The sequence below is a fragment of the Amphiprion ocellaris genome, chromosome 5, assembly GCF_022539595.1.
Source record: "Amphiprion ocellaris isolate individual 3 ecotype Okinawa chromosome 5, ASM2253959v1, whole genome shotgun sequence".
Lineage (NCBI taxonomy): Eukaryota > Metazoa > Chordata > Actinopteri > Pomacentridae > Amphiprion > Amphiprion ocellaris.
Window position 1 is genome coordinate 2,437,268 of NC_072770.1, and position 16,689 is coordinate 2,453,956.

A 16,689-nucleotide genomic window follows, 5' to 3' on the forward strand; every position below is an offset into this window, starting at 1 on the left:
ATACAGGAGGTATGAGACTCACATCTATACTGTAGAGGAATGATTGTGGTGCCATTTTCTTCAGTGAATTCAAATGGTGATGTTGATCCCCTCCGTCCCCTGTATTTCCTCCCTGTCATCTAATGGTAATTCTTCCTGAGGTGGGTTTCCCCGTTCTGCATAGTATAGGGGTGGCAGTTTTATTGTAGGTGCACCCAGACTCTAAACAAAGAAAGCATTTGTTCCTTGGCATGACCTTTCTCTTGGCACGCTAAAGAGATCTGCTACAACAGGAAGTGCCATCATCCTAGCAGCTCGATGCACTTACCATGTCACAGCATCACTTATCTCACATCAAGACAAAGAAAACGTGCATCTGAACTGTCAACATAATGGAACAACATAGAAGTGCAGGATAACTTGTGGACCATTTTATCAAACATTCATAAGCTTTGTTATACAATCCCGCAAATTCCATCATAAGCTCACACAATACAGGGGGTCCTCGGTTTACGACATCATCAACTTACGGCATTTCGTTGATATGTCAGAACTCGTTACGTGAACTAGTTCACGAATGGAGCGGACAAATATGTCATCACGCGACGCTATAAAACGGCTTTGTTTACATTCTCTAGTTATACGCCACATTGGATTGTGCTACATTCACTAACTTTCTGTCCTTCATTATGGCTCCCAGGTGTAAGTCCGACTCTTCCCTTGGCAGTGCTTCGAAGAAAAGGAAAGCCATCTCCATGGAAGTGAAGTTAGGTATAATAAAACTCTCGGAACAGGACGAAACACTTACGAACAATGGCATTATTAGATCAAGTTGTAGAAACAGTGCAACGTATTATAGTGACCCTCTGTGATGAATGAGTGAGACTTTATCTCTGGTTGTTTATTGAACCTTCAAACAGGCAACTGTGGGCCGTAGTCAACATCACAATATCTACAAAAAAAACCTGTAACTTAGCTCCAGAATTAGCTGCCATTCCCAGCTCTCTCTCACTCGACACACAAACCAACGTGGAGCAACACACATACACACACACACACACACACACACACACACACACACACACACACACACACACACACACACACACACACACACACACACACACACACACACACACACTATTGCTGACTCTGAGCCAATCAGAAGTGAGCTAATGAAATATGGCACGTTCACTGACATTAGATAAATCTCGAATTGAACAATAAACATTAAAACCTCAACATCTGTTTGTTATCCATGCAAAAGAGGACACCCCTAATAAAGGAAACATTAGTACAGGAAATGATACAGGCCAATCAGCTGACCAAAAAAACAGCATCTGCATTTTATAGCTTAATGAGACAATCTCATCCACCAGGACTTTCAGGACTCAAGAGGGTTTGGGAGGAAGATTTGGGAGGAGAAATATCTGAGGAGATGTGGAAGGATATTACAGGGTCATGGTATAAGATATCAAGGGAAATACAGACCAGATTAATTATATACAAAATCATTCATAGATGTTATTGGACCCCATGTAAGATGGCCAAACTGAAACTGCGGGACTCAGATTTATGTTGGAGATGCCACAGGAGTAAAGGCACACTCTTACACATGCTTTACGATTGTTACCTGACCCAGAATTTATGGAAGACTATAATAGGATTTGTCAACAAAGTACTCGGTACAAAGTTTGTGCAAAACCCTGCACTTTGCACATTAGGAATAGGTGTGAGAGAGGAGGGCCTCACAGTTCAACAGACCCTGTGGTGTAGGCTGGCCCTCTCCACAGGGTGCAGAATAGTACTGAGACACTGGAAAACTGATAATATAGTATCTTTTAGTGAATGGATGGGGGAAATGACTAAAATAGCAAATTTTGAACAGTCTATCTTTAAAATTAATAATAAACTAAATATATTTCAAAAGATATGGGGCCCCTTTATGGTTGAAGTAGTACATGGGAAGGAATAAGCTGAATGGATGGTAATGTGTGCTTTTCTCATGATTTGTATTTTGTATCTTGTATCTCTTGTGATTGGACTTCTATCTTGGCAACACCAAGTATGAGTGTGGTACAGTGATATATGACACCTGTGCTGATATCTTATTGTCTTAGCCTATGCCTGTTTTTGTCATTCTTTTGGAAAGATGAGTTACTTAATTGTTTACCCTGTGTAACACGAGAGACTTAATTCTGTTTTATCTTGGTTCAGTTTACTTTTATAATTTTTCCCTTTTTTTTTTTTTTTTTTTTTTTTTTTGTTTTTTGTTTTGTTTTGTTTTATTTGTCTCATTTATTTTTTCTTCTTTCTTAATTTATCCATTTGTGATTATTGTTACTATTATTGTTATTATTGATGTTATGTTTTCATTTAACTGTTATAAAAGTTGAAAACTAATAAAAAGTGAATTACAAAAAAAAAAAAACCTCAACATCAACATCAATATTTGTCCGTTACAATATTCTGTCATCTTCTTCTACAATGATTCATACATACATGAAAGCTGTTGGTATTCATGACTTTTCCAAAGAACTGATCAATATTGTAATGCAATGTTTACATTTTCACCAGAGTTCTGACTTATGGCGAAAATCCACTTGATAATGACTAAAATAATGACTGAACAACCTGAACCAACTTACATACATCTTTAACAAAACCTAAATCTCAGAAAATTTAAACAGTTGAACACTTTTACATTTTTTTCTGTCTTATATCACTCCCCTTATATTCCTGCTGCTTAATGGGAGAACTGAGCTGTCAGTTTTCTGAATCATGGTCTGAATGGTGTCAGGGTTATTCTCAAACACATTTGGAGCTCATTGGTGAGTCTGGAACCATATTTAGTTTGGATTATATTCATAATTGAGAAGCTGGCTTACAGCTGTATGTTGAGCCAAACATAGTCAACATGTGCAGGGCGACTTTCCTCAAGGTGTCGATTTGTTTATTACGTGGTGGATTTATGTGACGATCAGCGTACGTTTGTCTGTGAATCTGTCTGTCCGTCTGCAACATTACTCAAAAACAGACCAACGGATTTGGATGAAATTTTCAGGGAAGATCAGAAATGACAAAAGGACCACCTCATTAGATTTTGGCAGTGATGCAGCTTATAGTCTGGATCCACAGATTTGTTAAGAATTTTACATTGCCAGATATAGTGGCTGGGACAGCGTCGCCGTAACCATGACAAGTAAACACTGTGTCAGTTACCTGTGTTGCAGGCCAAGCCTGCTCTCCTTTAACCTAGGCAAGTTGCGGTGTGTGTGTGTGTGTGTGTGTGTGTGTGTGTGTGTGTGTGTGTGTGTGTGTGTGTGTGTGTGTGTGTGTGTGTGTGTGTGTGTGTGTGTGTGAGTAAGGATGACGTGAGGAGGAGTGCTGTAGCAGTGTGTGTGTTGCAGAGATGAGTGTGGAAGCAGAGGCATAGTGAGATGCACCTTGATGATACAGCCAGAAACCAGTGTACCTGGATGAACTGTAAGTGTGGACAGTTGCTGCCAGTTCAATAAAGTGCCTAGTTCTCCCCCTGCAAAGTTTATCCGGACTTGTATTGGCTGTTACCATTAACGAGCCATGCTAAGCTTAGCGGGCTAGCACTATCTGAGGCTGCCCAATCACGGTTTGGTGGCAGAATCGGGTCGGTAACACCTGCAACAATTCACTCGACCCGTTACATATTTCAGTCACGCAATTCAGTATCTGTACTACACTAAGGTACGCATGTATAACACATGCCTGTGCTTATGCAAGGTAATTTTGTATTTGTTTAGTTAGTTTGTGAGTTGATCTATATTAAACGGCCAGATTCTGTGTTGCTGTGATTTCTGAATACACAAACTGAGGAATGAACAGTCTTGGCAGACCACTGCACTCTCTGAGTGCTTTTCTTATTTATCTTTTTGTCCGTCCTCCTCTCATCTGTCACTCACCTGTTTTCTGAACTCAGCTGCGATGTTTAGGTTGGAATGCAGAGACCATTGACTGAGTAGCGTCACATGGGATGGCTGAACTTGTACCTAATTGGTCTGTGTATTTCCTGAGCTGATAAACTAAAGCCGTAAACACTGGCAAAGCTGCGCCGGTGAAATAGAAGCGACCCATCAAATTGAAAATACCTAAAATGCGTTGCCAGAGACGTTTCAGGGATTTTGAGTCATTTTGCGCTGCAGATGCGTTAACAGCGTTAAAATTTTTAATCTGATTAATTATGGTGCTGGATTAATCCGCGTTAATGCGCTAATTTTGACAGCCCTAGTAAAATATTAACTACTACAGCTTCAAAAGGGTCAGATGCAGTGAGAAAGTTGCTAAACTGGTATCACTATTAACCTTTTAGCTGCATTCTTTTCTGTCTTATAGTCATTTGCGTCATTTGGCCATCAATGGCCTCAGTCTGTCAAGCTGAGTTTTCTGAGAATTGCAATTTTTAACCAGATTGCAGACAGATGCACATAAAACAATCTGTGCTTCTTATGAAATCTACCATTCAACCATGGAAAAATTGAGCAAGCACCACCATAGATTAAAAAGACATTATTTTGAGGTCTGGATTTTATGTTTACATTAGAAAGGTCTGCTATATAATAGTAGGGCATTTGCACTTTGATCCCCTTAAACTACAATATACATCCTTTCCTCTTATGAATCAACCTTTCTTCATTTCTTGTTACTTCACCAAGAAACGTGGTGGAGTTATGTGACGATCGGTGTTGGTCTGTCTGTCTGTCTGTCTGTCTGTCTGTCTGTCTGTCTGTCTGTCTGTTCGTTAGCAACATTACTCATTAATAGACCAATGGATTTAGATGAAATTTACAGGGAAAGTCAGAAATGACACAAGGACCAGTTGATTAGATTTTGGCGGTGATGCGACTTATAGACTGGAACCATGATTTCTGTATCATTGATAACAGAACAATGTCACTGTAATTATGACAACAGCTGAACACTATGTCAGCTGCCTGTTGATGATCACATGATCGCGATCCTACTACAAATTGACTACTGTGGACTTATCGGGACTTATCCCTTGCAAATCATACAAGGAATGAGCAGCCTTGACAGAATACTGCACCCTCAGTGCTTTTCTAGTTCATATTTCAATTTATTTATTTCCTTCTGCTCTATCCTTAGTTACTATTTTTTTACAGTGCTGCTTTTTTATTTAGTAGAATTAAATTTTTCCTTCTCTCCCTTCTTCCAAAGATTGTTTCTCTCCTTCCTGTCTGCCGCCCCTCCTTCTTTCAAAGCTTTTTTCTCCCCCTAGAGTGGCAGTGGTAACAGAGCATCTCATTGTAACAGATGCCTTTTAACATGCATAAGTGGAGTGGAACAGTACTTTCAGAAAATAGTGTAGAGCCCAAGAGCGGTAGTCCTGAGGGGAAAATGGCTCTTGTGAAAGCAAAATGCGCACTACACGCTACCGTGTGGGTCAATACATTAGACATGCAGTCAGATTCTGTATATATTGACAAAACAAATCTTATATAAAACAAATAAGCATATCTGATTAGAGGAAAATCTATTAGCTGCCATATAGTATGCATATTTGAATAGTGTATCCAGTTGTGAATATTGAACAGCACTCTGTACATCTGCACATCTCTACATTTTTTATGAGCCTCCCGGAAGTTCTGACTGAAACCCCATCAAGAACCTGGTTCAGAGAGTTAACAAATTTAGTTTAATTGTTCCAGTTCTGTCTAGTGGAATGGTCAAAGATACAATCATAAGCTTGTGGATGGCTACCAAACCGAATTGAAAATGCCAAAGGACATTTAACCAAATATATAAATAAATTAAATGGCATTGCTGTATGTATATTTTTGACCCAGTAGATTTTCTAATGCATTTAGAGAATCTAAATGCCTGATTGTTTGTGACAAGAATGCATGGGTATCAAACACATGTTCAAATACTTCTGCTCACATAAAAATGTGTGTGTTCAGACAAAAGACTCTATCTACTAAGTTGTGTATCAGATCTAGATGGACGTACCTGGAAATAAAAGCTGAAATGTTGATCTCTTGTCTCATATTCATCGTTTGATATCAAACCCAAATGTTTTCAGTCTACAGTAACACGATATAAAAGAATTGGCCTCACTATTCCAGAATGCATATACACCAATCATTCATAACTTTATGACCACCTGCCTAATATTGTGTTGGTCCCCCTTATGTGGTCAAAGTTGCTCTGAACCATTGGACATGGACCAGAGGACCTCTCAGGGTGTCCAATGGGGTCTGGCTTCAGGACATTGGCAGTGGATCCTTTGGGTACTCTGGGTTGTGCAGTGGGGCCTCTGTGAACCAAACTTATTCCACTGCATTGTGTTGATGCTTGATCAGAATGGGGTTTAGGAAATTTGGAGGTCAAATCAACATATTGGGTGATTGTCACGTTTCTCAAATTGTTTCTGATTGTTTGATGTTTTTGAGATGGTGGTGGTGGGGTGCATCTTCCTTCAAGGGTAGGCCAGTGACATTTGGAATTGTTTTTTGCATGAGGGAGTGTGCTTGTTCTGTTACAATGTTTATTTTGGTGTCTAAGTCTGGACGCCAAAATCCAAAGTTTTCCAGCAGAACACCCCATAGTACCAACATGATCAATGTCAGTGGTCATAATGTTGTGGCTGATTGGTGTGTATATAAAGAAAAAGTTATTAGACTATATGAAGTTGTAAGGTAATTGAATTGATAATGAGTTGTTTTGTCTCACTCTCCATTCTTCTTTTTCTCATGTTACTGTATTGCTCTGTAATTGTTGCTTGTGAGGTAACTGTAATGAGTGTCTATTTCTATTGATCATTTGTGTTTTGAGTATGAGGCAGCCCTTCTACTTTTTGAAATGTGTAAATAGTGTGATGTCTTGATGCAAATGCTTTTCTTCTATTTATTATCCAGAGCTGTGTATTATCATCAGCGTAACAAATGAAAAAATGAAACGAACATTTTCATGTGGTCTTCCTGATTATTGTTGATTGTTAATGTCTTATGAGCCAATAGAAAAGTTATACAAAGCCTCAGAGCATAGCTAATACTGTCTATCTGGTGCAAGCAGGTTAGCAGTGGAGCTAACCATTTTGGAATGATTCAGGAAGTCACACAAATCAGAAAAATACTCATTTCTCTGTTCTTCCCATTCTGCTAACTGTATGGGAAAGCAATAAAATCTCAAGACCTTTTGTTTACTGACAGCTGAGTTTATTCAAACCAGGCAATGAGTTCCCATCATTGCTGAGGAGAAGCGAGAAAAACAGGGTTACTTGCTGCAGATGTACTTTTAAAAAAGTATGGAAAACACAGGAACAGTGCAGTGGATGGCTGAAGACTGGAACAATATAGTCTGTCTGTTTTGCAGTGAAGTTCAGTTCGATATCACAAGACATCTCCCGTTAGCCGTATTAGCCACAACATGTATAATACTCGAATAAAACTGAAAGAAGCTTCTACAGTGGCCAGCTAGGAAATTAAAAAGTGCAGACAGCTGACCAACACTTCTTTTTTCTTTCTTTCTTTCTTTTTTTTTTTTTTTATTTGAATCATTTAGAAATAAACATATGCAGAAATGTCATGGCCATTTCCTTCAGTGGTTAAAAATGCAGAGGTCACCTCATTGTGGATATTGGTGAGCAAGAGTCAGGACTATACCAGACAATGCACATGTAACACTTTCACTCACTCTGTTAACATCTATGATCGGTGTATAAACATGCCTTATGACATATAACATACTACAGTATAGTGCAAAATAGACATAAGTGTCTGCAGGTACATTTTTCTTTAACTATGACTCTTTGTCTGTGCAGAGCTGGATAGATAGACAGATCATGACAAGTGACAGTATAATAAAAAACAGGGAATACATCTTGATGCTAATAGCTAGCACTACACAATGAGCTGACAACAAAGTTGTGTACTAGATAAGCAACAGAGTAATCCAGCTACAGCCATTAGCCCATATGATATATATACCCTGCTGAGTTGTTGTCAACTCTAGTATCATTTTTCTCATTTCTGCTGTCACTCATTCTGTCTGCTCGTGTCTTTTCTGCTCTGTGTGCGTTGGTTTCCAGAGTCTGGCAAACCCATGGACAGACTAGTGTGTGGACAAAGGCACACAAAAACTGTAACAGGACAGATATACACTACCATTCAAAAGTCTGGGGTCACTTGTCCTTATTTTTGAAATAAAAGCAGTTTTTTTCAATGAAGATAACATTAAATGAATGATAAATCCAGTCTAGACATTGTTAATGTAGTAAATGACTATTGTAGCTGGAAACAGCTGATTTTTAATGGAATATCTCCATAGAGGTACAGAGGAACATTTCCAGCAACCATCACTCCTGTGTTCTAATGCTACATTGTGTTAGCTAATGGTGTTGAAAGGCTCATTGATGATTAGAAAACCCTTGTGCAGTTATGTTAGCACATGGATAAAAGTGGGAGTTTTTATAGAAACCATAAAATTGTCTGAATGACCCCAAAGTTTTGAACGGTGGTGTAAGTGGAGAAGAAGTAGCAGAGGAGAACTCAAAAAGCCGCAGAAACTCTGACATTGAGCTGCAAAGAAACATGTTCAAATAGTTTTTGAGGCACCGGCTGAACAGTGGATGGTACCATCGCAATGATGTTTACAGCGCAATGTGGGAGATCACTCTCAATCTGTTTCTAAGTGTGGAAGCCAATAGTTTCGAAAGGAGGAACTCGCATACACTAATGTCTATCTATCTATCTATCTATCTATCTATCTATCTATCTATCTATCTATCTATCTATAATTAAATATAAAATTTTATATAAATTTAAATATTCAAAATATTTAATTCATTCAGTTTTATTATTCGAAAGTGAATTGTATTGAACATCATTTATAGGGGTTGTCCTGGTTTCCAGAATAACCCTCCATGTTGTTCTCTTGTTTTAAAAACATTATTTCAGTTACATGAATGGATACCAATGGAGCTGGATGTTTTCTGTTTTCCTGAGAATTAAGGATCGATGTTTCAAAGTAATGAGACAAAGAATGTAAAAAAGGACACAAAACATGTTTAATTAGGCATATAACAGTGTTTTAATCACTTCTGATGAGCTCATTTCATTATTATTATTATAAAATTGGATTACTCTTACTTTTAAGTTGTCACTGACTATGTTTTAACATCCTTCTGTCTGGTAATGTCTCCCTCAGATCAGTAAGCAGCAACTGCAGACAGTCAAAGATCGTTTCCAGGCATTCCTCAACGGAGAAACTCAGATTGTGGCTGATGAGGCCTTCATCAATGCTGTGCAGAGTTACTATGAGGTGAGTTAATATCATCTTTTACACCACTATTCACACGAAGCAAATTAAATGTAGTCATTTGTCAGCTCAGGAATGAATCTTTTTGACTGAGTGTAAATATATTTATACATTAATTTTCCATTTACATTTGTATCTGACTGGCCATGAAACCTGTCTCTTACAACTGAAAGAATCAATTAAATGCTAATTCTTTATTTTTATCATATATACATTAATGTCTGCAATCCTTATGCCCTTTCAAAGGATAAAACTGCCTTTTGCAAGCTGTGAACTTCCCTTTGTAAGCTGACTGTTGTTTGAAATAAATCCTTCCCAGCAGAAAAACTAATGATTCAATGTAAAGTATCCAGATCTCAGTGGAAATAAGTGGTCTTGGTTCTGCTAAATGATGCAGACGGGCACTCAGTGAGTTTGATTGAACCAGAGTAGAAGAAGGAATAAGGCATAGTGAACACCAGAGTCTAGATTCTCTGTGTCCTATTTCTAAACATTCTAAACTGAGCTGTTCATTTATAAAGTGTCATTTACAGTCAGTATTTGTGGAGACTCACATGCTAGAGTTTTCGGACTGCCCACATTGCAAGAAATCATTCATTCAGTGCATCCGACCGAATCGGTGACATGACTAAAGTTCTTCCTCCAGCTCCCTGTCCAACAATGCAGTCCAAGTTCATTGCCTTCCAGATCAGTGTCTTCTTCTAGCATCTTCCTTCACCCTTTCATGCATAGAGGTCACTACAGTGTGCAGCTCTTCAAAAGCTGTTTTCTTGTATGTGCATGAGTTTTGATGGCATTGTTTCACATCAGTCACTACAGTGGATCCTATTGCATCATTTCATCCACTGCCAGTGATTGGCTAGCCATTGCAAATTCATCTTAAAAAAGAGTGAAACCAAGATGGCCGACACACAACCAGAAACACACAAGTAGCTCATTTTCTTTTGTTCAAACCTTCTGTAAAAAGAGACCTTTGCAGGAAAGAAAAATATGGTGACATCAAGGAACATCTAAGGAGACATGCAATTGTAAAATTTTCCAAGTATTGATGTTATATTGGGAGGAAATTATGATTAATCTCACTACTAAAGTGTACATCATGCATCACCAGCTATATTTCAACTGCAATTCATTGACCACAATTAGGCTATTACTGCTGCTGTTCTTGAAAATACGTCATCTGCAGGAACTTATTTTGGCTGTAAATAAGCTTGTTAATGTTTTTAGACTGTAACTGGAAGTTATTGTATGTATTTCTATTTTGTAGAGCTCAGCAGCACGGCATCATAGACAGGCCGACAGGATAGTAGGGGAATTACCACAGTCAAGTGAGAAGGATGACGCTAGTAGAAGTGAGGAGGAATGGCTACCAGAAAGGGAAGGATTAGTAAATAGTCGTAGTAGTGACAGTGGAGCTGAGGACAATGAGTCCAGAAAGGATGCATCACTAGATATTATTATTAGTGTCATGCTATGCTCAGTTCAGAGACAGTGCCAGTGGTGTGTATACTATTTCTGTTATGACCTGGCTAATAAAACAGATTTGACTTTGATTTGGATGTGCTGGCAAAGTTTACAATAGTTCCCTTGCAGTAAAGCTAGCCATGAAAGCATTCAGTGTAAGTTATTGCTGGGGCAGTACATCGTGATTTGGCTGACGATGGATGGACAATGAGCCAGAGACCTGGGACTCTATACAAGAGAGTGAATCCCTCAATGCTGTTTGGATTATTTATGCATACATTACATTATTTTATAGTTCACATCACATTTCACAGTTCAATACACTGTATATCATTTTATTCATTTGTCTGTTAAATCCATATTTCTAAAACAAAATGCATGGTGGCCTTCTGAGTGGACATGTAAATATATTTTTATAAAAATGGGTTGAAAAAAAATGAAGTTCAAACCTTGTTTTTCATGCCTAGAGATGAATAAAAACAATTGGTAAAAAAAAATCCTGACTGAGGTTATCCTAATTCATGCATGAAAGGGTTGTGCTCGGCCTGCCAGTCCTTCTAATAGTATCAGGTTTCCATAACAACTACCAGCTTCTTCATTGTGTCTCACCAAATGTCCAGTCAGGGCTAGACTATGTTGCCTAATGATGGCTGACAAGCATGGATGTGAAACATATAGCGACTTGTTGGTGAGGTGTGATTTCCAGGAGATGTTTTGTAGCAACTGAACTGTACTTTTCAGAGTACAATGAGATATTAATATGCATAGTTTCTAATAAAAAAAAAAAAAGGAAAAATTGGAGTGTTCAAGAAACTTTTGACCGGTACTGTATTTACATCTATCTTTCAAAAAAAAAATATAAACAGAAAACACAAGAAAATCTATGTACTGTGTCAAAGATTGCATCACACTGTTAGTAGACCAAGTGAAAGAAAGAGTCAGAATAGCAGCAGAGTAACTGGGCCATTGCAAGGATGGATGTACTACGCTATTCACTTATGTAGCTCGGTGGTATCAGTCTAAAGGTTTTTCTATGTTTATCCAGAGATTTGCCCATGTTGTAGCTTTAATAATAATAATAATAATAATAATAATAATAATAATAATAATAATAATAATAATAATAATAATAATAATAATAATAATAATAATAATAATAATAATGCCTTTAATTTATAATGCACTTTATATAAAGAATCTCAAAGTGCTACAATAGGGAAAGTACAAAAATACATTTATAAAACATTTCAAAAACAATAGCAACATGTTAGAACTTGACAGCATCCTTCTGTCAAAGCTCAAAATCCAAACAGACTTTAGCCAGCACTCCTGTTTCTATACAGTATACATACTTTGGGCAGGAAAGCAAACTGATCTGCAGGTTCACAACTTCATTGCAGGTCTTCCTGAGAAGTGACCGTGTGTGCCGCATGGTGCAGAGCGGCGGCTGCTCGGCAAGTGACTCTCGAGAAGTATTTAAGAAGCACATAGAGAAGAGGGTGCGTAGCCTGCCTGAAATCGACGGCCTGAGCAAGGAGACGGTGCTGAGCTCCTGGATGGCCAAGTTTGATACGATCTACCGAGGTGAAGAAGACCCCAGGAAACATCAGCAGAGAATGACAGCGAGTGCTGCCTCAGAACTCATCCTCAGTAAGGACCAGCTCTATGAGATGTTCCAACAGATCCTGGGCATAAAGAAGTTTGAGCACCAGCTCCTCTATAATGCCTGCCAGGTCAGTCCATACATATCGTGCCACTTGCATATGGAATATGTGTGCATTCTGTCTGTTTGTCTTTGCCCTTCACTTGGTTATTTCTACCTTAAAATCGCAGCATGAACTTGGATGTGTCCTTTAATTCTGAATCTTAATGATTTGGAGTCAGTTCAAGTGAGCAGTGTTTTTTTTCATTTAAAAACAAGAATGTCATTTCAAACCTGTGCTTTTGTTTATTGTAACTGTTTGTTTAGTTGAAGGGATTGTTTGTCTGCACCACTCAGACGTTTCTGTATCACTCAAGGTGTGGGAATGGTTTGTTGATCAAAGAAAACAGGCATGTAAGATTTCCTTGTCGAGGCTGACTTAAAGCTTCTTCTTCAAGAAGAAAGTTCACTACTTTGTTCCCAAATCAATTTTTCAATTCAATTCAATTTTATTTATATAGCGCCGATTATATATTGTCTCAAGACGCTTTACAGAACCCATATGCCTGAACCCCCAGAGCAAGCCAAAAGGTGACAGTGGCAGGAAAACACCCTTTTAACAGGGAAAAAAACCTCGAGCAGAACCCGGCTCTAATGTGGGGGAACCCATCTGCTGCTGGCCGGGCGGGTTGAGAGGGACAGAAGAGGTAGAAAGGTAGAGATAGAGGGGTAGAGGTAGAGGGGAAGAGGTAGAGGGATAGAGATAGAGAGGTGGGGGGTGGGACACAAGGACCATAAAACACGCAATTTGATACATGCATGATAAGACAGATGATACATGCAAAGTACAACTAACATGGAAACTAATTATAGTTTACTGCTATGGTGTACGGCTCTGGCATTAAATATACTACATATATAGCTGGTGGTAAATTCAAAAATATGTAGGTGAGCAAATCAAGTATAGTGATGACAATGCAGAGTAGATTGATGGAAATGGGCAGCTGGAAGCAGTGGGCTGGAGGAAGGTCAGCAGCAGCAGCATCCCACAGATGGAGATTAGGCCAGTTGGTGGGAGAACCACCACAGATCTGAAGCATCCAGCTCTGGGATCAGGGACACTCAGAGAAAGGACACAGGGAGAAACAGAGTGAGTGTAATGCAATAACGGTATATATATAGTAAATATAAATGTAGTTAGAGAAGGACTCAGTGCATCCAGAGAGGTCCTCCAGCAGCCTAGGCCTATAGCAGCATATCAGCGGTGGAGAACCAACAGGGACACAACATATTGGTTCAAGCAAGCAAGCATAAAAGTTCAAGCAAGTGGCATCTGTTGGCAAGATTATGGCTTCATTTTGGGACAGAGGGATTGCTCATGAGTGAGTTTTTAAGCCGTTAGTGGGGACTACAGTGCATCAGAATCGCAACAACTGAAAGATGCAGTCAAAGAAAAAAAGACAGGAAAGCTTGGAAAGCTGGCTGCCATTGCTGCAGGACAATGTGTCCATCCATAATGCAGCTTTGAAGTATTGTTCTTTCTGAGATAGCAGACAGGCAACTTCTCTCAGTTAAAGTTGTTTGTTCTGCAACAAGTAGGCTGATCAAGGACCATCACTGTTCAGAGGACTATAATTAACAAAGGTGTTAATCTGAAGGCATCTTCCCGGTAATGGATGCAGTATTCAGTATACAGTGTATATTTATAAAATGTGATACAATCTCATTGGCCAAAAACTGATGGAGACAGACCATGGTTTAGACTTGGCTTTCTCTCGTTGGTGGATAGGCTTGTCCATAGCTTCTGGCAATAAGATCTTGTAATCGTCAGTCCCAGGTACAGAAAGAGAATCCCTCCCTATTATGAATGATAGGTATGTTTGTGTCTTTAGGTCTTCATTAGTAACCATAGTCTATTATCACGGTCATGATTAAATATTGAAAAGCAATAAAAGGAGATAAATTCTTTGACTTAAAGACACTGTACATATCGAGCAGACAGAGAATTATTAGACATGGTTGAAGCTTTTTCAGGTTTCATGGCAAACCAAATGCAGTCAGCAATCTGAACACAGGAGAGGGACTAAAAGGCAGGCTTACATACATAGATTTTCCATCCATCCATTATCTATACTGCTTAGTCCTCATTAGTGGAGGATTGGAGTCTATCCCAGCTGACTTAGGGTGAAGGCAGGGTTCACCTGGACAGGTAACAGTCTATCACAGGGCTACATATAGAGACAAACAATCACACTCACATTCACACCTACAGACAATTTAGAATCACCAATTAACCTCAGCATGTTTTGGACTGTGGCAGGACGTGGTGAGAACCCACACGGGCACAAGGAAAACATGCAAACTCCACACAGAACGACCCGAGGCAGAGATTTGAACCCAGAATATTGAGCATTTTACATCATATGACATCATATTTTTGCATCACCAGCTAAATACATGTGAGGGTCCATGGCAATGCGATGCATGCAGTGTACAAGACTATAACTAAAAGGCTTCATTCAGTAATATTTGTAACATACAGTTTATCAGGTTTGCAGATATAACATATTCATAGAATCTGTGAACTCATAAAGAATGGTCAGGAAACGATTTGCTTAAAGGGAGACACTTCCTCGAGCTAATTGAAATAGCTCGAGCTAATTAAATATATATATATATATATATATATATATATATATATATATATATATATATATATATATATATATATATATATATATATATATATATATATCAGGTTCAAAAAGGCTCAGGAGTAGGAAATGAAACAGCACCAGCATAAACGTTTTAACAATGCTTTATTCACAACAACAAACCTTATACAGGAAATGGAACTAGAATCGTCGACACAGAAGAACTAAACTTGAACATGGAAAACTGAAACTAAGGTTAACCCACGTATGGCAACACCAAGGTAGGGAAACAACTGAAAATACAAAACAAAACCCAGCCTAAACTCAATAATCCTGAACTAAAACCCCAGACTAGTACTTATCTAATGCAAAGCATAAAATACAAATAACGTTTAATACGGAATGCTGATTGGAATAATTCAACATATTACACTACATTAACTGATAGTCTGGTGATACTAGGGCTCGGAGACTTAGCTGACGAGTGGGGAAACAGTCTGTGGCCTGAATCGGTCTGACACTCTCCCTCTTGGAGTTCGACACGTGGGTGGTTGGCTGGCGTCTGTGAGTCCAATGGAGGTAGGTATTTCTCCCAGGGTGTTTCATCCCAGATGTGGCCTGTTGTTTCCAGGATAAAGCTGGCGAGAGGTGGAAATCCTCCGGTAGATAACAGAATCCGTGGCAGAGCGGAGAACCAGCAGACCAATGATTCCAGGAGCACAGCAGGCAGGAGTCAGCTTCAGTAAACACAGAAAACAGGATTAATAAAAGTTCTTAGGCTGATGGCAAAGACAGTTCTACTCCCTGTACTGACTGGAGATTAGACAATAGTCCAGCATCGAATGAGGGGATCAGTCTGCTTTTATAGAGACGCCCAGAGACCAATCACTCAGCTCCCACCTGCATCGTCCGCTGATTAAAATGTACCACACCTGCCGCCAGCTTCACCACACACACACCTAGGAGAGAGAGAGCAGGGCCGGAGGAGGAAGCACTACCACAGCCCACTGCCTTAAGCTGTGGCTGTGACATATATATTTTGTTTTCTCTTGTTTTTCCCTCTTGTTTGCAGAGACTTTCTTTCATATATAAAGTTTTGGAGCCAAATTCATTTCTTTATTGTCATTACAAATTTGCAGTACAATAAATAATCTCATAGTGCATCACTAATAAATACATTATTATTATTATTATTATTATTATTATTATTATTATTATTATTATTATTATTATTATTATTATTATTATTATTATTATTATTATTATTATTATTATTATCAGTTTATTTAAAAAGGGACCATGTACAATATTAAACATAAATGTTTCCATTTGATGTATTGCACCAGAGTTAGCTTTAAGCTAATTTCCATCCGCAGTCCTTTGGATGCATAAGTAGCTTTAGGAATTACTAGTCGGTACTCAGGTCCAGACAGTGTTTGGTGGACTTCCGTTCTCTTATGCCTCTGGTCTAGAAGCTGCCTGCTAACCCAGTTTATCTGTGATTTGATGGACCTGAAGCATGTCTCTGAAGATAGTGGGTGAAACAGTTGGAGTCTAAACATTTAAGAATATCTGCTGCTCTACTTGGGCAGCGAGAGCTGAAAGATTTGTCCAAAGATGGCAGTGGACAGCCGATGG

The 16,689-nt window shown here is 38.7% G+C and overlaps 1 protein-coding gene across 18 annotated transcripts in view; it reads left to right on the forward strand.

Annotated features, from left to right (window-relative positions):
* Window positions 1-16,689, forward strand: part of cadpsa (Ca2+-dependent activator protein for secretion a) — a 179,218-nt gene that overhangs the window by 23,856 nt on the left and 138,673 nt on the right. For all 18 annotated transcript variants that reach the window (XM_055010580.1, XM_055010575.1, XM_055010576.1 and 15 more), the window contains exons 2-3: window positions 9,181-9,294; window positions 12,156-12,488. In XM_055010580.1, the coding sequence (XP_054866555.1) occupies window positions 9,181-9,294; window positions 12,156-12,488 (447 nt within the window). The remainder of the gene's footprint in view (window positions 1-9,180; window positions 9,295-12,155; window positions 12,489-16,689) is intronic.